The 22976-nt window shown below is 42.5% G+C and overlaps 1 protein-coding gene and 1 long non-coding RNA gene across 2 annotated transcripts in view; one reads left to right on the top strand and one right to left on the bottom strand.

Moving 5' to 3' along the window:
* The first annotated feature begins 5749 nt into the window (after positions 1–5749).
* The window catches only part of ARPIN (actin related protein 2/3 complex inhibitor), a 26869-nt gene continuing 9642 nt past the window's right edge, over positions 5750–22976 (top strand). Inside the window, exons 1-3 of the mRNA XM_015594080.2 lie at positions 5750–5956; positions 10498–10571; positions 20280–20483. Of these exons, the coding sequence (XP_015449566.2) occupies positions 10534–10571; positions 20280–20483 (242 nt within the window). The 5' untranslated portion in view covers positions 5750–5956; positions 10498–10533. The remainder of the gene's footprint in view (positions 5957–10497; positions 10572–20279; positions 20484–22976) is intronic.
* On the bottom strand, positions 17970–22970 carry LOC107196107. Its single transcript, XR_001517435.2, has 3 exons — positions 22290–22970; positions 21121–21300; positions 17970–20401 (listed from the first exon to the last, which is right to left on the bottom strand). It is a non-coding gene; the product is annotated as an uncharacterized LOC107196107 (long non-coding RNA).

Genomic DNA, 22976 nt, shown 5'->3' with positions numbered 1-22976 from the left:
CTGCGCCTCCCAGTGGTCACCTCCCAGTGGTCAGAAGGGTCTCCAAAGGAGCACCTGCGTGGGGATCGTCAGCCAAATCCAGATCACAGCTCATTCATTTCATCGTCAGCTGAGCAAATGCCTGATACCGGCATGGCCTGGGTTTGAGAACCAGCACAAAACCTATGCCCTGATCCTTTGTCTGATAGCATTCATTTTACTGCAATTAGCACACAGGTGGCAGTTCCGGCTGGTATTATTAAGGGACGACAGGCTGGTTATGGAGGAAGGTGGCTTCTTCAGCTGCCTGGTTCCCCCTCAGGAGAGATGCTAGGGCAGCCAGGCTGAATAGGGTGGAGCTCTGCCTGGGTGGGGGTTTTCCGAGTCTCTTAGATTCCACTGCAGTGATGGTAACATTTAACAGAGTTATTCTGTGCCAGGCACAGTTCTAAGTATGCTTGATATATATTAACCCGTTTAATCCTCATAAGAGTCCTGGAAAGTAAATATTATTATGACTGTATTTTAGTATAGTAATATTTTAGAGGAGAAAACAGGCACAGAGTGGTTAAGTAACTTATAAAAGGTCACACAACTAGCTACATGTAGAACTGGGACAATCTAAAATCTGTGTTCTTAACCAATATGCTATTCTATGTGCCTGGCCAGTTTACAATGACTTTTGGTTATTTACATCATTCAGATTTAGCATCTAGATTCGTGGGACAATTTCTTCCTATAGCACAATGCCACATTGCTGTAGAGTCCTCCAGTTATAAAGTGATGGCTTTGCAGTCACACTGCAGCCACGTGAGCACATATCGTCATTTGTCTTCTGGGTCAGGAGGCCTAGCCATGAACTGGCAGGCCTGGCCATGCCCACCACAGCCTCAGTCAGGACTCAGGGGTAGAAGCTAGACTGCACCACAGAGCCTGGGCTGAATCTGGGAATCTGACCAGCCCCAAAGTAAGGGGATTTGACACAGGTCAGCTTCACACCTCCCAGAGTAACAGCAGAAGGCTAGGCAGGGCCAGGCCTCCCAAGACAGCCTGGGATCTGCTAGACCACAAGGGTGTGCAGGGAGGGGCAGTACAGGGGGAACCTTTTAAGGCAGTCACCTCACCCCTGCTAAATAGGGCCTGATCAAAGTCCAGCAGCTCCTCACTCCCAGGCTTAGGGTGTGTGAGAGGAAGTGGCAGAGAAATCTTCCATACACGTGAAAGTGCATGCAGAGCCACGCATGCTTCTTATCCACTGCAGTCAGAGGATTAATCCATTCACAAATAATTAGGTTCTCTCTTTCTCTCTGTCTTTTTAAGTGTAAGTGAAGCTGCAGTGGATAAATTTCACTCCTTCTACCAAACTCGCCATTTTTTCCAGGTCTTTATGTTTTCTAGTAGAGTTGTATAGTTGTTATATAGGTGTTCCACATTTCTTGTTAAATTTATTCTTAGGTATTTTATAGCTGTGATTATTGTGAACTTATGGTATATTTATAAATATATATAATGGTTTTATATTTTTATATTCTCCAATCTGCCCACCTTTGTTCTTACATGCCAACTTTAATTCTAGGTTAAAAAGCCTTTTCCATTCCAAGATTATGGAGCTATTTGCTTATTATTTCTTCTAAAACTTATGTTTTTACTTAGTATCATTAAACGTTTTTTTGTTTGCATTTAAATAATGTAGAAGTTTATTCAGGGGTTTACGGTATGAAGTAGAACTCAACTTTATCTTCCAAATTATTAGTCAGTTGAACCAACGAAATGTATAGAATTACCCATCTTTTCCTCACTGATTTGAAATCTCACCTTTATCACATATCAATCAAAGTCTTATGTCTGTTGAATCTCTTTCTCAGTTTTCTATTCTGTTCTATTGATCTGTTAGTTTATTCGCAGGCCGACACTACAAAATGACTTAATTTCTTATTAGAAAAGCAATAAAGGCTTATTACAGAAAGATCAGAAAATACATGGACACAAACAAACCTAACAGAAAACACTGGTGATTGCATCCAGGGATAAGTACCATATTACCTTGGTTTACATCACTTCAGATCATTTTATTTATATAAATCTATGTAGATATATATTCATACAGTACAATTAAGGCCATGCCATATAAATAGTTTTGCAAATTTTTTTCACTTTGTAATACTTCAGGACTATGTTTCCTTGCTAGTAAATACTCTTCTTTTTAAAACTTTTTTCTTGTAAACTATAACATGCATATAGCAAAGTACACAAAACAAGCATGTTTAGCTCAATGATTTATCACGAAGTGAACATCCAATAAACTCAAGTCGAGAAATACACAGTGTTAGCACATTGGAACCTTATCTTTGGGCTCTCTCTCGTGGTCACTGCTTCCTGACACAAAGATAACTTCCTTGCTTTCCTTTTAGAATCTTACAACCTAAAATTTCATCCCTAAACAATATAGTTGAGTCTTGTGTAATTTTTGAGCTGTGTGTCAATGAAATTGTACAGTCCATGAATTCTTTAGTGATTGGCTTCATTCACTCGACATTATATTTATAACAAGCATCCATGCTGTTGTAGCAGTAGCTCATTCATTTTCATGGCTGTATAGTATTCCATTATAGGACTCTACCACAATTTATTGATAAGTTCTACTTTCCACACATATTTGGACTGTTTCCAGTTTTTGAACTATTATGACTAGAACTATACATTTTTTCGTTTCTATCTTTTGGTGTATATATATATACATATTTCTGTTGGTTATGTAACTAGGTGTGGGGATAGCTGGATCACCAGGGTTTACGTATGTTTAGCTTTCATAGATACCAAAAGAGTTTTGCAAATGATCATACCCTCCCACCAGCTGCATGTGAGAATTTTAGTTGCTTCCTGACCATGTTAATTAATTTATTTTTTAATTAAAAATTTGTTTTTGCAAACTGCCACCTGGATCCCAAAGCTCCTCAAAATGTACTTTTTTTCATGGGTGGCTGCCAAATTGTTGCTTCTATGGAGGGCATGCTGGCTAGATACTGCCTGTTCCACTATCTTGCTGACATCACTCTCATTAATTCTCGATTATCAATAATTTTTAATGTTAGCTCTTCTGATGGATAGGTGGTGGTATCTCATTATGGTTTTAATACCGTTGCCATCATGACTATAGATTGAATACTTTTCATGATGTCTATTAACCATTTAGATATTCTTTTTGTGTGTGCAATACTTATTCATGTCTTTTGCGCTTTTTTCTGTTGGATTGTCTTTTTTCGTTATTGACTTTTGAAGTTCTTCTTATTTTCAGGATATGAGTTCCATTTTTATTATAGGTGTTTCAAATATCTTCTCTTGCTCTATGGTTTACTTTTAAACTCCTTTTCTAAAACAGCTTTATTGAGATGTAATTCACACGCCATACAATTCACCAGTTTGGAGTATGCAGTTCAGTGGCTGTTGGGGTATTTGCAGTTATACAGCCATCACTGCAATCACCGCTTTCATCACCCCAAAAAGAAACCTAACACCTCTTAGCTGTCATCCCTTAGTCTGCCCATTACTTGTGTACTAGGCAACCACTAATCTACTTTCTGTTTCTACAGATTTGCCTATTGTGGACATTTCATATAAATGAAGTCACAATATGTGTTCCTCTCTGTTGGCTTCTTTCTCTTAGCATGACGTTTTTGAGGTTCATCTATGCTATAGCATTTATCTGTATGTTATTACTTTTTATTTCCAAATAACGTTCTATTGTAGGAATCTACTACATTTTATGTGTCCATTCATCAGTTGATGAACATTTGGGTTATTCTACTTTTTGACTGTTATGAATAATACTGCTATAAACATTAGTGTGCAAGCTTCTATATGGACATATGTTTTCATTTCTCTTGGGCATGTATGTGTATGTGTGTGTGTGTATATATATATATAATTAGCCACATTTCTAGTGCTTGTTAGCTACATGTAGCTATTGGCTACAAGGTTTTTGGCCTTCTCCTCACGTTTATATATATAATCCACTTGAAATAGATTTTTGTATATTGTATGAGATAGGAGCTGAGTTTCCTTTCATTTTCCATATAGATATCCACACCATTTATCGAGAAGACCAGCTTTTCCCTATGGGTCTGTAGCGTCCTCTTCATCGTAAGTCAAGATTGTCTAACAAGAATTCTTATGTAGGAACTTGGCACATGCAGCCAGTGTTAAACCAGAGAGATGCCAATCCAAATTCTTGTAAATGACGAGCATCTCATACAAGAGATTTCTTTTCACATTAGCAACTAAACACATCTGCCAAGTAAGAGTGAGTAGCTGAAAGCCAAGTACAAATTGTAAATTATTAGAACACTGTCACTTTTAATGTGAAAATAAATGTAAACAATTGGATCAAGCTTTGCACGTGTTTATACGATCACAGCAGAATCAAAACTTATTACCAGTACCTATCATCAGGTAGATTTATTCACCATGTGGCTACCAAGGACAGCTATAATATAAAATTTTATTATGCAGTCACTAGTTATATTACCAGTGCTGACATTAGATTTCATCTCAAAATAAAACAAACAAGTAATTATAGTTTTAGTTAAGATTTTTAGTTAAGGCTCATCACTTTAGAAAATGAAAAGGGTAACAAACACTGACAACAAAAGACTTTTGAAAGACCCATCTCTGTCACGATGCACTTGTCTGTTGATGGTACGAGGGCCATGAACTCGACTGGCCAAATTATAAAGAGCATCTACATTGCTTACAATTAGCTAGACCTTTGGAATACAAAATAGGATTTTGAAAAATAAAGTGGACAAATTTTGCACAGAAACCTAGGTCAGATGGCCAGATGCTTCATCACTCTACATTCAACAAAAAGGTAGAACTCTCTCTCTGCAGAGCCAGGATAAACAGTTGAAATTCTCTGCAGATATCTATCGATTCTAACCATATTTATTGGTCTATTGAACACACTCTTATATGTGTTTTTGAACACACCAAAAGTTTTTGTTTGGATGTCGTGATTATCTTTGAACATGACTATATTCACAAGAATCTTAAACCATACCACGCGAGCCCCCTCTGAGAAACAGAACATTTCTTAAAACAGTGCTACAGATTTATTCACTCTGCGTGAATTTTCTTATGCCCAAATGTGGAATGGATAAGTCACAAAATAAAGCAATTACCTGGAGAAGAGGAAGGAGACGGAAAAGGGACAGGGCTAAAAGTCACACTTCCCTCAGTATATCTGGTTTTGTAGATTTGACTAGAAATATGGGAATGTTTAACATAAGAGTGAAACAAACATAAATCAAAATGTATTGGCAATTTGTGTTCTCCTTTCTTTTTTCTTGACTAGTCTATCTAAGGTTGATCGATTTTATTGATCTTTTCAGAGAACCAACTTTTGGCCTCATCGATTTTCTCTAATGTTTGCCCGTTTCCCATTTTATTGATGTCTGGTCTTATTTTATTTCTTTCCCTCTACTTTGAGTTTAATCTGTTCTTCTTTTTCTCATTACTTAAGGTGGAAGTTTGGTTTTAGAGATTTCTTTTCTAATACAAATATTTGCACAGCTGTAAACTTCCTCCTAAGAATGTGTGTGTGTGTGTGTGTGTGTGTGTGTGTGTGTGTGTGTGTGAATGTGAAGATTTTGTTTTTAAATTATAAAACCAATTTCTTGAATAGGTACAGGGATAATCAGATTGTCTATTTCTTCTTATCAGTTTCTGTAATTTGTGTTTTTCAGTGACTTTTCAAGGAATGTGCTGGGTGTTCAACGAGGCTCTTTCACTCGGGCTGGCTAGAACTCAAACATCTCTGAGCCCTGAATGAGCTGCAGGAATCATTCAGCGTCCAGCTTTCTGACAGTGTGCTTTGCCTGCCCTGCAAATATGGACGCCAACTGTGCACGTAGCTTTGGGGGTGTCGCTGATTAACAACCAGTCTTCTCAGTGGACAGAGCTAGGGAATATATCTATAAGCGTAAGTCTACACACCAACTTATGCCTATATGTATTTCTTTATCTATCTGTATTGAAAACCATGAGGTCACATGACACCTCGAATTGCAGTCCAACTCCCCAGAGTACATTGTGGCATTCTCTCCTTACATATTCCTAACTCCCTTCTCTGACCTTGTGAAACTTGGTTTCCACTATCTTGGATATATTAAATTACATGATAATTGCCTTGTATATAGCTAATCTGTTATTGCCATTGCCACTTCTCCCCCATGGACGTCTTCCTCAGCAATCCTGGGCTCTGTGTCCCCAGGAAGGGTCACCTACCCCAACACAAAACCCTTTTCACCCCTCACCTCATGCCAGATTGTACCTAGCCTTGGTGGCCTTCTAACCTAGTTTAGCTCTTGTAGCATCTATTAGATTTATCTCTCCTACTATTTAAATACCTTAATTTCTAGTGTGACTCTATGGCAAACCTTCTCAGGCCTCATGATATTTTTTTTCATACCCTTATATTTGAATATAAGTTTGGCTGGATGTAAAATTATAGGTTTCTACATTCCTTTCCTTCGGTTGTTTGTAAAGAAAGATTCAACTGCGTTTCCGCATCCTGTACTGCTATTGAAAAATTGATGGAAATCTGATCTTTGTTCCTTTGATAAAATCTATTCTTTTTCTTGTAAACTTTAAAGTTAGTCTTTGACATTCTTAAATTTCATTATTATTTCTCTAAGTGTGGGTTTTCCTTTTCTCTCTTCTTTGACTCTCGTGGTTTCTTTCAATCTGAAGTCTTCCATCTTAGTTTAATTCTAGTGAATTGGTCTTCATTATTTTTTCAATTATTTCCTACTCTCCAATTTTTCCCCTCTTTCTAGAGTTTCATCTTTCTTTTCTGTTTATGTTTTCTGTTGGCTCTACATTTTTGTGATTGGCAGAATAATGGCCTCCTAAAGATGTCCACATCCTAATTCCCAAAACCCATGAGTACGTTAAGTCACGTGGCAAAGGGAAGGGAAGGTTGCAGATGGAGTTACAGAGGCAATCCTGGGTTATGCGGGTCGGCCCCGTGTAATCACGGGAGCCGGTAAATGGGAAGAGGGAGGCAGAAGAGGAGAATCAGGGGGAGAGGTGACTATGGCAGAGAGCAAGAGATGCAACGTTGCTGGCTTTGAAGATGGAGGAAGGGGCCGTGGGCCACGGAGCGAGGGTGGCCTCCGGAAGCTGGAAAAGGCAGGGGAACAGATTCACCCCTGGAGCCTCCAGAAAGGAACACAGGCCTGCCGACACCTTGATTTCAGCCCAGTGAGACCCGTGTCCCACTTCTGACCTACAGAACTATAAAGCAGTAAGTTTGTATTACCAAGTTTGTGGGAATTTGTTCCAGCAGCCATAGGAAACGAATATCTTTTTGTTAAAAATGATTATACTTTTTAAAAATTGTTTTTCTTATTTCTTTTCCTACCATTTGTTAATCACATTTCTTTATTTCATTTTTTTTTTCTCACTGATGGTTTGCAAGCTCCAGATCCTATTTTCGTTATTCTGGTGGTTACCCTTAATGTTTTCAGCTTTTTTCCATGTTAGATGTACACTTAGTATAAGAACCAATCATTGCATAAGTTTTGTTATGAGAAATAGCAGTCTCCTCCATCCCTCCCCCACTTCCTTCTCTGCAGCGGAAACCACTTTCACTCCTTTAGCTGATTCTTCTCACAGTTCTTTATCTCTAAATGATATGCATGTATTGCTACTTCTTGATTTTTCAGTTTTAGTCATCATCTGTTGACTTTCCACCGGAGAGGATGAAGATTGAATTCTCACTGTCAATATGTGCTCACGCGCGCGCGCGCACACACACACACACACACACACACACACACTCCTTCCCAATCTTTCCAAGCTGGTAGGAGGTAGGAGAATGAATGAATAAACTTTGGTAGGTTCAAATAATAAAATATTAGATAGCTGTGAAAATGAATGAACTATAGTTCCGGACAACAACAGTCACAAATCATGATGAATGAAAAAAGCATATCTTAGACAAGCACAAAGAGGGATACTCTATAAGATTCTAAACCAAGTAAAACAAAACAATACGTTGTTCATGCACCCATGTATGTAAAAAGACTATTTTTAAAAGCAAAGGAATGATAAACACAACATTCAGGATGGTGACTACCTGTAGGAGGCTGGAGGATGAGAAGGCAAAGAACCTGTAGATAGTTATTAGTTGGTTGGGTGGTGGGTTTCAGGGAATGTTCTTCACAGAAATACATGCAAATCAATGCGAATAATATGAGCGAACATGCATGAGCTATGCAGCGATCATGCGTTCTTAACCATTTAAAGACGTTCACAACCGTATTGGGCACCATGGCAAAAATTCTGGAAAAGCATATTGAATTAAATTGTTTCACAAATAATTTCCTCTCCTCCATTTTCTTTTCCTAGACTAATTTTTTGAGCATTGGCCCTCCTGGATTGATCCTCTATTTTCTATTTTCTCTTCTATTTTCCATCTCTTTGTCTCTTGCTCTATTTTCTGGGAGATTTCCTCTATTTCCAACTCTTCATTTCTAATGTTTTTAATTTCCAAAAGCTCAGTTTTTATTCCCTGAACGTCCTTTTTCTTTGCAGTATATCCTCCTCCAATTTAAGCTCCAGGATTCAACTTTCTTGGGTCTCCTGTATCATTTACTGTTTGTCCATCTATTTATTATCTCGTTATTATTCTCTCTACCATTCTCCACTTCTTTGTGGGTATTTGCCTTTTTAAAATACTGCAATTTTTATTAGTTGTTCAGGAAGTTCTCTATCTTTAAATTTTTAAAGTAAATATTTAGAACTATATTTACATATCAGCCCTTTGATTTTATATCACACCTTCAAATAGGACAAGAAATCCTTTACCCTTTTTCTCCCTTCCCTTATTTCTCCCCCTCTTTCCACCTCTCATGTGGAATAATCAGATTCTCATTCTGGAGTTTTCTCAATGCTTTCTTGGACTTATCACAGAGTTTTACTGGCTTCTTTGTCCCCCAGTACTTCTAACAGCTTATATTTTCCTCTTGGATTCTATATTAATTATCTACTGCTGTATAACACATTGCCATGTGCTTAGTGTTTAAAACAACATGCAAGTGCTGTCTCTCTGGGGATCAGGAATCCAGGCAGGGCTTTGCTGGGTCCTCTGCTTCAGGGTCTCTCATGGGCTGCAGTCAAGGTGTTGGCCTGGTTTGGGTCTCATCTAAAGGTTTGACTAGAGAAAGACCCAAGACTTAGCTCCTTTTGTGCTGTTGGACTGAAAGCCTCAGTTCCTAGCTAGATGTTGCTCGAAGGCATCCTTAGGATCTTTGCCACGCGGGCATCCCCATATGGCAGCTCACAACATGTCAGCTGGCTTCCTTGAGCAAGCAAAGGAGAAAATCTGCTAGCAGCTCAGAAGTCAGAATCGTTTGCTGTGTTTTCTTGGTTAGGAGCAATGCATAGGTCCCACTCACACTCAAAGGGAGCGGTTTACACAAGAGAGTGAGCACCAGGGTTGGGGATCATCCTTAGGGCCATTTTAGTATCTCTGCCACAGATTCCTGTTTCTTCTTGTTGGAGTATATCCTCTAATAATTCTCTCACATGTAGCTCTTGGTGGTAAAATATCTCAGATCTCGAAAGTCCGAAATGGATTTGTTTTGTCTTCCCACTTGACTGGTAGAGATGGGCATAGAATTTCTGGCTCATAATGTTTTTCCCCCCTCAGAGCTTTGATATTTATTATCTTCTTGCATCCAGTGTTGCCAAAAGAAAGGCTGATAGCAGTCTAATTTTTGTCCCTTTTTAGTTGATCTGTTTTTTTTTCTCTTTTAAGGATTTCTCTTTGATCCTTGGTGTGAAATGTCACTACACTGTGCCTAGCTATAGATCATTTTTTTTCTTCCTTCTTGATTGGTTTATCTTTCTGCTCTGTGGTTTGCATTTCTGCTTTGAGGTCTTTAAAAAATATATTATTAACATCTGATTGTCTACTAGCCAAAATTTCTAATTAATTGTTATTATTTTTTAATGCAAACATCTCTTATCCATCCAAAGGTATTGTTTGTAATTAATCTAAAGTCTTATAGTTTCTTCTGCTTGTTGGGTTTGGTATCTCTATTTCAAGGTGTTGTTAATCCTCAAATATTTTTTGACTCTTGGATATGTGGTTGTCTTTGTGTTGGGGTGTATCTGTCGGCTTTCACAGAAGGTTCTGGCAATGGGCTACTGGTAGGTATTCCTCACTTATTGCTTCCTAACCGAACCCTGATTATATTTGGGCAGTCATATGCCCTACCAGCTCAGGTAACAAATTTCAATCGTAGTAAGGCAATTGTTGTAATTTCAATGGCTCTTTTCCCCAGCCTCCCTTGCAGCTAGAGCTGGCATGTGATAAAGTTCTAGCCAATGAGATACAAGTAGAAGCCTACTGAGAAATTTTGGGAAATCTTTTACTTTATTATAAAGAGGACACTTGTGTGAGGAAAATTCAGTGATACTGTCTCTTTCCTTTTTATTCTTCCTTGGACATAGGCTTGATGTCTGGAGCATAGAAGCCATTGTGTGACCATGAGGCAGCTACACACTAAGGACGTTCAAGTGGAAAGGTAGGAAATCTGTTTTCTCGACGGTTTTGAGTCAGTGGTGCCAAACCTGAAACCTCCCCTAGACATCTTGTGATATGATTTAATTAAATATCTTTTTTGCTTGAGTCACTATTAATCAGATCTGTTATTATTTGTTAAACATTCCTGACAAATATGGCCAGCGTGTGAATGTTGTAACTGTTTGCTACATCCTGAATCCTGTGATTATGGTAGATACATGGAAGATTCTGCTAGGTCGGGTGAACCAGTAGCTTTTATGCCTTTGGCTAGAGAATCTCCTTCTTGGCTCTAAGTAGTAGAAGGCCGTTCAGGTGCCCACCATTCTACTCCTGGCTGTAGGCAGATGCTTCTGTCCTCTTCTTGGCACAGTCAGGGGAGGACAGCAAAGAGCAAGTTTCCAGCCCTGCTGTGATGCCCAACCAACCACCTTCAGGTAGCCCAAGAGCTTTCTTCTGTTTTCTATATCATTTCTGAGTTTAGATCCTCTAAGTTTCTCTTGAGTTCTATAGCAGCCTTCTCTTGCATGTGGTTTATGTCATGGTTTCCTCCTTTAGTCCAGCCTCATTCTCCCTCTGTCTTTCAAGGATTCCTGATCATTTCTGGTCTACTGAGAGCACTTGTTTTCCAGTGTTACCAGTGTGTGTGCGTGTGTGTGTGTGTGTGCGTGCGCACACGCGGACACACGCATCTCTGCGTATGTCTGCCTATGTTACATGTGATTCAGTAATCATGATTTATATTCATGAAAAGAGTCAGCCTTATTTTTAAGTATCTAAACCTTCTTCTAGAAATCTATCTAAAGAAATAGCAGAATTGTAGTCAGAGTTTTATAGTCAGAGATCGCCTTTCCAGTGTTGTTTACGCAATAGGATTGGTATCTCAGGATGTGAGTCTAAGATCATGAGTTTCTTTCTGTTTGACTTGAAGCATCCACCTGCCCTGAGGTGGAAGAGGAGGTGTGGGATGGAGAAATATTAAGGTTTACTTTAACTCATCATTTCTAAGATTTACATTTCTTTGAAGCTGGGATGTGTCCTACAATCATTGTCGGCTGACAATAGATGTTGGCTAGGCAGCTGTCACGATATGGTTGTCATTGTCTGCACATCTGCAGACTTGGTCTGAAAACCTTCTATTAACACCTCATATGTTAATAGGCCTGGGAGGTGCAGCAAAAAAAAAAAAAAAAAAAATTGCAGGATGGGTGTCAGCAGCTCGGAAGAAAATTTTGGAGGCAGTGGCAGATCTCTTAATCTCTGGGTTAAGAGCTCCTGTGTCAACGGCACTCTCAAGGCACAGACAATACTGTGGAGAAAGACTCCATCATCACCAACTCTAGTTGAAAAGGGATTCGAAAGAATCATTTTCTGCATCAGCCTCTCCTGTAAAGAAGTTTTAGGAACACTCTACAATTTATTTCGTTTCTCTTTTCCTTTTTACCTATTCACAAGAGTGATATATGGTAAAAATGTATGTCTGACTAAATCTAAAAAGAGCTTTTTCAAAAAGTATAAACCCAAATCCTAAATGATAAGAAAGTATTGTTCATAACTTAATTGGCAGCTTGCTTTTCTTTCTTGGGAGTACCTAAAATAACAGTGCATCTTATAACTAATGGCATTCATTTCAGTGAAGTGCAAAATTATAGAAAGAATGAAGACAGAAAGAAGGAATTAATACCCAGCTTCTGACATTCAAAATAGAATTATGCGGGAAGACATTAGCCTTGCAAAACGTGTGTCTTTCTTAAAGGAAGATCTAAATTATTTTCTTTGGATCCTGGGCACACTCACAACCCTCCTCCTTTGGCATTTCAACAGCCAAGCCCAGAGGACTCAGCCTGCGGGGTCCTCCCTAAGTGGAGAAACCTTCCCGCTCTGGAAAGTGGGAGGCTTGCGGCCCTGCACTAGCAGGACAGAAGTGGGACAGGAAGAGCACGGTGGAAGCCTTCCTGTCTCAGGCCCTGGGGAAAGCGGGAAGGTGAAACAATGAAGGAGGAGGAGGAGGAGGAGGAGGAGGAGGAGAAGGAGGAGGAGGAGGAAGAGAGCAAGTCAGGCAGAAATGAGACCTGAGTGAGTTAAGTTAGTAACTCAGTGACACCATGGTTGAGGGGGCTTTGCATCTCTTTCTGGTTGGAGCCCCTGGAGGAGGCTGCACCGTCTGTCACAGATGGAGGGGCCCTGTGGTTCCCACCCCTGAGCCCCAGCAGCGCCCCCATGGGTGGGCGGGGTCCTGATGAAGCTGAGAGTGAGCTGTGAAGTTGCTGGAGGGGATCCCTGTGAGGCGATAACACCCTGGATCAGAAGGGACCTGAGCAGACCCATGGCCCAACACCCCAAGTCTCCCTCCCGCCTGCCCCTGGGAACCCAGAAGCCACGCTCCTACCCCTCTGCTCCCTTTCACCATGTGGACAGCAGTGCAAGACTCACCTTTTTTCACCTTTATTCTTAGAGAGACTGAGCTTTGCATGTGTAAGGATTATTGGATAGAACGAAGATTTTAAAGGTAACTTTTTCCTCCCATACTAGCCAGAGACTAGGACGTGGAAAGACCAGAAAAATGAAAGAGCTACATATTTTTCTTCACATTTCAGCTACAGCTGTATTGCAGGGGGATGTATTGCAGGAGAATAGTTTAACAAGTTATTACATGTGCATAAAATATAGTTTTACCCAGTTATTAAAATTATCTCTATGGACTATGTTAGTGACACGATAAGTGGCAATCAAGAAAGAAATGTGTATATACCAAACAATCTCAGTTATGTATCAAAAATAGACTGGAGGAAATGCACTAAAATATTAACTACTGTTGCTTCGAGTGGAGAATTATGGGCGATTTTAATTCTTTATGCTCCTTTGTTTTTTCCAAATTTTCTACAGTGAGTATGTAGATCCGAAAAAAAATAATAATAAAATTTTAAAACAAAATCTTATATAGCAAATGTCACAGATGGATTTCTGAAGCCCCTCGCTCTTCTCCAATTGACACAAAACAGCTGCAAGAGAATGTGGATGACTGGGCTGAGGGACGGAGTGTGGGAAGTGGTCATTTCTCCCTGTTCCCCAGCGTCCAGTCCAAGTGCGACCATTGGCAGGGGAAAGTCGACAGGGTATCTGTGTGACACTAGCCCTCAAGGCTGAACCAGAGCTGCAGAGTTTCTCTAAGCTTGGTCCCAAATGTTACCGTGTACCATCACCTATGTCTCCATGAACACGTCCGTGAGGAATCTTCTGCTCAGATCGGCGTCCCTGCTCGCAGCTGTAGGAGGACCCCCAGTCCTCTGATTTTCAGAGACAACTTACTTCTCCACAGGCACCAAAGATGAACAAAGATTTAAGTACAACCAAAATGTGACCTGGTGAAGAAGGCAGCCAGTCTGTCTGATCGGGCAGAACTGCGTCCAGCGGTCAGAGCCAGGGAGTGTGGCTAGGGGCCCCGAAGTGATGCTCACGGAAACCCCACCGGCCTGTCCTACCTCTGCTCTGTTGGAAGGTTTCCCTTACACTTACAGATTAATAAGAAGTAGCTCATGTTTGATAACTGTGGACTCCGTGGTTTGCATACGTGCTCATTCCCACGAATAAAATATACAATCAATACACGAGTTCATTTCCTCATATCCTCATCAGCTATGAGTTTTATTAGTATTTAAGTCCTTCCTAAAAAAAAAATCTTATTTCCATGATGCTTTAATTTGAATTTCTCTGATTACAACTGAGATTGAATTTTAAGATGTTTCCACAGTTTAAAAAATTAACTCGTTTTTAATTGAAAAAGTAATTCACGTACATGATAAAAATATCAAACAGCATAAAAAGATTCACTGTGAAGCGTGAGTCTCCTTTCCGCCCTGGAGCCCCAGTCCCTGAGGCAGCCACTATGATCAGTTTCTTGTTTCTCCTTCCAGAAATATTTGTGCATAAACAAGCACACGTGCAGGTAGAAATGCATTTATGCACTTCTGTGTCCTTTATTCACCCCAAAAGAACATGTTTTTAGAGTCAAATTCTGAGAGCCGCCTACCTCTCAGACGTCATCTGTACTGTTCTCCCCGCCGGTCACCACACTCCAGCTGGACTGGCCGTCAAGGACCCTTTTCTGCCTCGGGACTTTTTTCTTGTACCCTGATGCCTCGCATTCCCCTTGAGGGAAGTCTTCCCTGCCCACCTGTTCTGAAGCAGAACCACTGCACCCGACCTCTGTCACACCTCTTTGTTGAGTTTCCTTCCTAGCATCTACCTCTATCGGAAATGATCTCATTTCTGTGTTGTCTCGTTTGTTCATTGCCCCTCTCCTCTACCAGGATGTAAGATTCCTGACAGCTTGAGTCAGCTGTTTTTTTTTTTTTTTTTTTACCTCTATTTATCCAGGACTTAGGAAAGTTCCCCACAGAGGAAGTCTTGGATTAATTCAGTTATCCCTCGGTGTCCGAGGGGTTTAGTTTTTCAGGACTCCTTCAGATCCCCGAATCCGAGGATGCTCAAGACCCTTAGAAAAAATGATGTCGTGTTTGCACATAACCTACGCGCCTCCTCCTGTTTGCTTTAAATCATCTCTAGATCACTTATAATACCTAATACAATGTAAATGCTATGTAAATAGTTGTTATACTAAATTGCTTGGGGCACAATGACAAGGAAAAAAAGTACGTGTTCAATACAGATGCGGCCATCATAGGCTGAACTCCATAGTACATGTCAGCAACAACATGACTTTTTTTTTCTGAATGCTTTTGATCTGTGATTGGTCGAATCCATGGACGCAGAACCCACGGATATAGGGGGACAACTGTATTTGTTGAGTGAGTGACTGTTGAGCATACTGTATTGTACTTTGCTGTTTTCACTTAATGATAAGTGAAATAGTTTGATATGGCATGCACGGTACCTAAGAGGCCCTCCAGATTGTGTTCTTTCTTAGGTGCAAGGTGCAACAATTTGTTCTTTAACAGAAATGTCTCAGCGTATCCAAGACTACTAAATCCCTAAAAGTTTCACCAATGTAGTAGACCTCTGAATTTTTTGTGGGGTTTGTCTTTCCCTCTCTGCCACACATGAGTCTAATTTCTGCTCACCACATCCAAATAGCATGATGTCATCGATATTACGGACTACCATTATGTTTTGTAGGATAAGGTCATTGAGGTCCCTGTGATCTGTTTTGTGACATAGAGCAAGAGAGATGTCACAGTCCAAGAGAAGAACTGTGACCGTGTACTGCTGTCCTTCCCACGTAAAAGCAAGCAAATTTTGATTCTTTCAACTAATGAGATCAAGAAGAAGGTGTTCATCAGCTCTACAGCTGTGAACATAGTGGCAGAGGCTGCGTTGCTCTGATTCAATGTAGACACTATATCCAGCAGGGCAACTGAGACTGGGGCTTGTCAGTTGGGTCCTCCAGGAGCCTAAGCTGAGATGGGCTTAGAAATGCAAGAGGTGTACTGTGAGGAAGCAGGACTGGGCGAGCAAAGCCTTCAGACCATAGTGCAGATATCCCACCTGTCAGTGGAAAGGAGGCAGGAAACAGGATGGGGCAGGGAGAGCCTCAGACAGCAAAGCAGATCCGACAGGGTCTAGTCCAGCCCAAGGGGAGTTTCGGAGCAAAGATCAACCTTTGCAAGGTCGAATGAAAGGCTGAATTGAACAACATTATGATGGAACCCGGCACTCTTGCCTCCTTCGGTCCTTTGAGAATGGCACTATGCTCTGCGGTTTCTCCCAGGATGGGGTATTACTTCTGATTGACTAATTGTCTAGGGGAAGAGGAGCCAGTTTCAGAGGCTTCCACTTCCACAGTGGCCCCTGGTCCCTGGGTCAGGGAACCAATGCGAGGTTCCTGCTAGCTTCCAGATAAATCTTTCCAAATTATAAATTTGGGAATGAGGGGAATTACCATGGGGTCATTCCACAGACCCAGTGGACCAACTGAAAGATAGAGTTGGCTCAAAACTCCATGAACTGCCTAAGTTCTATAAGCCCAGCCTAACAGGAGTACCGTGATGGCATTTCAGGTTCTCTGGTATTAATGTCACCAGAGACCCTTATTGCACAGTGCTTTAAAATCCTGGATAGCTCCTTACCCCAGCGCAATTATCCAGTCAATGGCCACAGATCCCTTTGGGGGAAGGACTGGAGAATAATTTAAACATACACTTGTGGTGGTATCTGTGGTATAATAAGAAAAAATATTTAGTCTTTGTTCGTGTTCCTGGCACAAAGCTCCTAAAAACTTGGGCATTTCCTGAATGATAAGGGTGATGGGCGCATCATTTCTTCTAAAGAGGCCTAGACTTGGCAATTGGTTGCCAGAAAGGCCAAGTGTTAATTAGAAGTTTGGAACTTTCAGCCCCAGCTCCCAACCTCCAGGGAGGGGAGAGGGACTTCAGACAATCAATCACCAATGTCCAATGATTTCATCAATCTCACCTATGTAATGAAGCTTCTATAATGAAGATTCTCTAAATGATGGGGTTTGGAGAGCTTCTGGGCTGATGAATGTGGGGGTGGGAGGGATGGCATACCCCACCTCCAAGAGAACAGAAGCTCTTGGCCTTGGGACCCTTCCAGACCTCATCTTATGTACCTCTTCGTGTGGCTGTTCATTTGTGTCTTTTATAATAACTGTACTGGTAAGGCCAGCATTTTCTTGAGTTCTGTGAGTTGTTCTAGCAATTTATCAAGGCTGAGAGGAGGGGTTGTGGGAACCCCTGAATTAGAAGCCAAGTCAGACAGAAGTGTGGGTAACCTGGGACCCGATACTTGAGACTGGCCTCTGAAGTGGGGGGCAGGCTTGTGGGATGGAGCCCTAAAACCTGTGGAGTCTGGTGCCAACTCCAGGTAGCTCGTGTCTGCATTGAACGGAATTGTAGGGCAACCATTGGTAATGGAGAATCGGAGAAGTGGTTGGTGTGAGGAAAAACCTCTCAGTGTTCCTCAAGGGACACTAAAATGGACGCTGGGTCTGAAAACTGACACAGGTCTGGGGATTGACAAGGAACCATAACTTCATTGTGGTGGATGACATTAGCCTTGAACTCACCAACTCGCATGCTCTCTCTGTCTCTGTCTTGTGTGTGTGTGTGTGTGTGTGTGTGTGCACCCTTTTATTTGGGAGTCTAGTTACCTGGTAGTATCTACTCACATCAATCCCACAGGGCATCTCAAAGACACTAGTAGCCCCCTCCTTCCTCCTTGCCTCTGGGCCTGGTCAGATGGTGGGTTCCCTCTAACATTCCCCTCTCCCTGAGCCTTGTAACCACTTCCTGTGTTAAGAAGTTCTGGCCTCTCCACCTCATTGTCCTGTATAAGTTTCATAGCCATCTCCACATACTATTAAGACGAACCCCAGGTACCCTTGATAGAATATTGAATACCACATCACAAACGAATGCCCATGTCAACGAATGCTCTGCGATCCAGCTTTATTTTCCACTCCCCTGGTTGTTCACCTCAGATCCACTGCCATGTTCCCCCCATTAGTCCCCCATGGCACATGCTGGCCAGGTCTGCCATTCCTTGGATGTGTGAGCTGATCCTCTGGGAGTAGAAACTGTACTTTCCAGCTCAGATTGTGGTGTGAGCCAATTCCATTGGCCTAGAGGTGATGAATGATGATGGAGGCAGATCTTAAGGAAAGCAAATGATATCTTGCAAGGCATCTGCTTCCACGGAGGTCTTTGCACTGCCCCCAGATTAGGGGAGGGGCTGCTGCTGCTGGCCAGGGGAATTTGGCCAGGGGAATTTGGCGGTTCAAGGCTTTCAGGCTCTTCCACCTACCAATATCCTCATCCCAGGGTCCATCCCTTCCTCTAGCAGGGCCTAATTTTAACAGGAGCTCTTGGAGCTCCACAGCCACCCTCCTTTGGGAGCACTGTCTCCCCTACAATTAGCTGCTGATGCTGACTTGCTACAGTTTGCCCTGAAGCTGCAAGAGACTGAGTCTCCCTAAAAACTGCTGTAAAGCTCCCAACCCTTAAGTTGGCCGTTAGCTACCCTGAGCCTGTCATTTTCCTTTTTGCAAGGTTTCCAAGTTGTTAATAAATGTCAGCACCCTACATTTCTTACAATGATCATTGCCCCCATACCTATCGAATACTACAGACGCTCCTTTCCCCAGCTCAGTTCCACCTTCTACCTGCACCTCACCCCCATTAACCCCAGATGAAACCTTAGTAATTTTGATGCCACTTTATGCCGAGTGTTATCACCAGCCACTCACCACTAGCAATGGTGTTCTTATTGCCATCCGAACCATAGGCAATCCAATTTCACAGACCTCTCCCAAGAGTCTAATTGTAAGGAGCACCCTTGGGACCAGTTGTCCTAGGGGGCAAGTGGTGCGGTGTGGCCACGGGGTCAGGTGCGGAGGATTGTTTCTCCAGGAAAGTGGTCGGAGCCCAAGCAGAGTTGGTCACTACAATGGAGAAGCTAGGACAGGATACGTCAAAGGCCCTGGAGGGGCCTTTGTGAGGACGAGAGGCTCTGATGTGGCATGAAGAGATGTCTGATACAAAGGCATGTCATAGATTTTCTTTCCAAACAAGGCTCACTCTATTTGCATTTATTGATGCAATGTGATGGATAGGTTTAGTTCTCATTCTGGCATCTTATTTTATGTTATGCTTTCTCTCTGAGTGCTTCCTTTGTTTTGTATCTTTTGCCCTCTGGTGTGTATGTGTGTTTTCTCCAGGTTATTTCACTGCATTTGTGGCAATTTGGCACTCTAATTCTTCTGGAACCATCGGACTTTGTCAAGACAAGATGTGTCAGATATGCTAAGATGTGATCTGATGCATAAAACCTAAGACTGTGCACATATGCGCCCCTCATTTGTTTTCCCAGTACATATTTGTGCCTTACGGGAATCCTGATCAATTCTATGTTGCCTGATGCCTATCAAAAGAGAAGAAAAACATTGGTGTGTTTAGAATTACACACACAGCTTTAGTGAAAACGTTCCTGAAAGAACTTCCATTTTGACTAGGGTTAATGAGAACCAAATCTTCCACTTACAATTTTATCTATCTGATGAGTGGAAGAATTTTCCGCCATCAGCTTTGGCTCCTTGCTTACGTTTCACACCTTATTCCCTCTCTACTCCTCACGCAGCCTCAGCACCAGGCACGGCAGTACCCACTTCTACAGTGACACGACCCCTTGCCCTGCTCCTTCGTGTCACACGCTTCGTGCCCGGCACCAGGTAGCTGAGTGAGCACAGAGGTGGGAGGGCACTCCTACGGTAGGACAGCTGGCAAAAACAGAGTTCTAGGTAGGAGAGACTGCAGATTACATAAACTTATCCCACAAAACCCAAATAAATGTGCCCCATGTCAACTTTCTCTCATTCAAATCCACTCCCACATCATATGACGTGAAGTAAAGAATTCTAGGCAAAGACAGTGATCTTAGCTGACAGCATCCAAACTGCCTTACCTATGAAAATTTAACCGAAGCCTGTGCCCATGTGAACACATTGTTGGACCTCTCCACCCCTGTTCTTAAAAGGGGCCGGGGCACTAAGGGGCCCACAACTTAAGCTGTCTTCTTGTTGTACGTGGTGGTTTATAATTTAATATGGACACATCAGTAACCTGCAAATAGGTGTCAGAAAGTCTAAGAAAGTGTTGTTTTTTTTTCTCACCATGATTGATGCTTTTTAGAAAAAAAATATCAAAATCTTTCAAAAAATGTTTTCTTGTTCTTTTAGTTTCCGTCTTGCTGGTGCCTGGTCTGCTGACTATGCTGTTGGGGCGAAGTCTCAGAGCCTGACAAACAGGAGGTTACGCTTCCCACGAAAGGTCACAGAGCAGCGCCGTCTGCTAGAATGCCCTGTGAAGATGGAAATGTGCGTCTGTGCTGTCCACGAGGGGAGCCACGTGTCCCTAGCTACTATACACTTGGAACATGCCTGGTGAGACCGAGGAATTGAGTTTTAAATTTTATTTAGGTTTAAGTAATGAAAATTTAAATTTAAATAGCCACATGTGGCTAGGGGCCAGCAGTGACAATTTGGAGTCCCTTGTAGAAAGATGACCTGACACAGGAAGGGGAAACAGGAGGGTGGCCATGCCATCCAGGTGGCTGTGACCAGCTTGGGGAGCTTTTTGTTTAGTCGGTTTTTAAACCATTTTATCGAGGTTTGATTGACATACAAAAAGCTGTACATATTTAATCTATACCATTTGATGCGTTTGGAGATAAGTATATACCCATGAAACCATCACTACAATCTATGCTATAAACACATTCAGCATCTCCAAAAGTTTCCTCAAGTCTTCTCGATTTATTTATTATCATTTTGTGCATGCGATAAGAACACTTAACCTAAGATCAACCCTCTTAGTAAATTTTTAAGTCCATCACACAGTATTAACTACGGGTACTGTGCTGTAGGGTAGCTCTCCAGGTCTCAGCCATCTTGTGTACCCTTCGACTACAACCGCCCAGTTTCCCTGCCCCCAGCCCCTGGCAACCACCCTTCTACTCTTTGCTTCTGTGTGTTTGACTACTTTAGATTCCTCACGTAAACGAGATCACGCAGTATTTACCTTTCTGTGTCCGGCTTCTTTCACTTCCAGGATCCTCGATGTTCTTGCATATGGCAGGGTTTCCTTCTTTTTTTAAGGCTGAATAATATTCCATTGGATGCCTGTACCATACTTTCTTTTCCTATCCATCTACTGATGGACATGTAGATTGCTTCCCCATCTTGGCTATTGTGAATAATGCTGCAAGGAACATGGGGGTGCAGACACCTCTGTGAGATCCCGATTTCAATTATTTTGGACACATACCCAGACGTGGGATTGCTGGATCATACGGTAGTTCTATTTTTAATTTCTTGAGAAACTTCCATGGTGTTTTCCATAGGGGCTGCACCAATTTATAATCCCACCAACAGTGCACAAGCATTCCCTATTGTCCACATCCTTGCTAAATAACACTAATCTTTTGTCGTTCTTACAATAGCCATTCTGCCAGGTGTGAGGTCAGATATCTCATTGTGGTTTTGGTTTGCATGTTCCTTATGATTAGTGACATAGAGCAGCCTTTCATGTACCTGTTGCCCATTGGTATGTCTTCTTTGGAGAAATACTTTTTCAGTTCCTTTGCCTTTTTTTTTTTTTCCCCTGCTACTGAGTTATAGGAGTCCCACAGCCTGCGGAGTGGGAGCCCAAGAGCGGTGCTGCCCAGAGGGCTTTCCCACTGGAGTTCTTCTGTGCCCTTCCTTCTTACACACTTTGGCTCAGCCAGGTAGGCTGAGTAGGGGGCAGGCTGGCCAACCCATTAGGCACAGTGCCCATGAAATTGTCTTAATTTCTTTTAAAAGCAGAAGAAAAAGAAGGCTTTGAGGGCCAAGGAAAATGTTTCAATATATGACAATATATTCATCTTTATGTCAACTTAAAATATAATGTAAAAAAATTTTTAATTGGGGAACAAACGTGCCTGAGACCCACGACAGTCATGTGTGTTGGGGGACAGGGTGCTTCTTCTACCACTGAAAGCTCACCTTGGGCTCCCAGGTATCTACCTGGCCACCTCCCCTTTTGAATGGTCCCCAGAGGCCACGCCTGGACTCCATGAATGGGCCCACCGGACCCAGATCTTGGCACGCAGGCGTCAAACAAGAGGACCGAGGCTCGGCAACCATCCCGGAGTCAGAAGGGACCCGGGCACCCAGGCTCGGACAACGCACTCATAGACCAATACATACCTGGGCAAAGGGCAGTAGGGAGCTGGGCAGGGGCTCCAGAATTCTGCGGGAGGATGGAGAGTGGCGAGTTTATTCGTCTTTACAGCCCTTCGGATACTGGCCCACTTTGCAGAGGAGGAATCACGGGCTCAGAGAGGTTGAGGAACTTGCCCAACCTCTGGATCACACAGCTGGGATCCAAACCTAGGTATCTCGTTGATCAGGCCTAGGCTTGGAACCCCTCCCTCCGCCACTGTGGGACCTCCGGCGGCGAGACATAAAGAACGGCTGCTGTGCTGACCACGCCGCACCCCCAATGGCTAACCCTTTTCTCCATCCCTGCTCCCTGGAAACTCATTCTCTCAGAGCCGATCCTATAGGGTCTCTGGGCCTCAGTTTCCCCTTTGTGCATGTGTTGGGGCAGGTTCTCCCCCTAGTAACAAGGAAGAGGCAGAGAAAAGAGGAGACGTGCTAAGGCCCCAGCCGCGGGTCTTCCCGGAAGCCCCCTCCCACCGCGCGCGGGCCGGGCGGGCAGGAATGGGGCTCGGCTCCTTTAAGTCCCGCCCGGGAACGCCCTTCCCGGAGCAGCCGCCGGGAATCGCGAGTTTCGGCGCGTCCTCCCGGCTGTCCCCTCGCGGTGCCGCCGCCTCCCCGCGCAGCGGCCTGGGGAGAATGAGCCGCATCTACCAGGACAGCGCGCTCCGGAAC

Source organism: Pteropus alecto, unplaced genomic scaffold (genome assembly GCF_000325575.1).
Source record: "Pteropus alecto unplaced genomic scaffold, ASM32557v1 scaffold60, whole genome shotgun sequence".
NCBI classification, from domain to species: Eukaryota; Metazoa; Chordata; class Mammalia; order Chiroptera; family Pteropodidae; genus Pteropus; species Pteropus alecto.
Note: the sequence above shows the minus strand (reverse complement) of the source record. Positions and strands in the feature narration are given on the sequence as shown.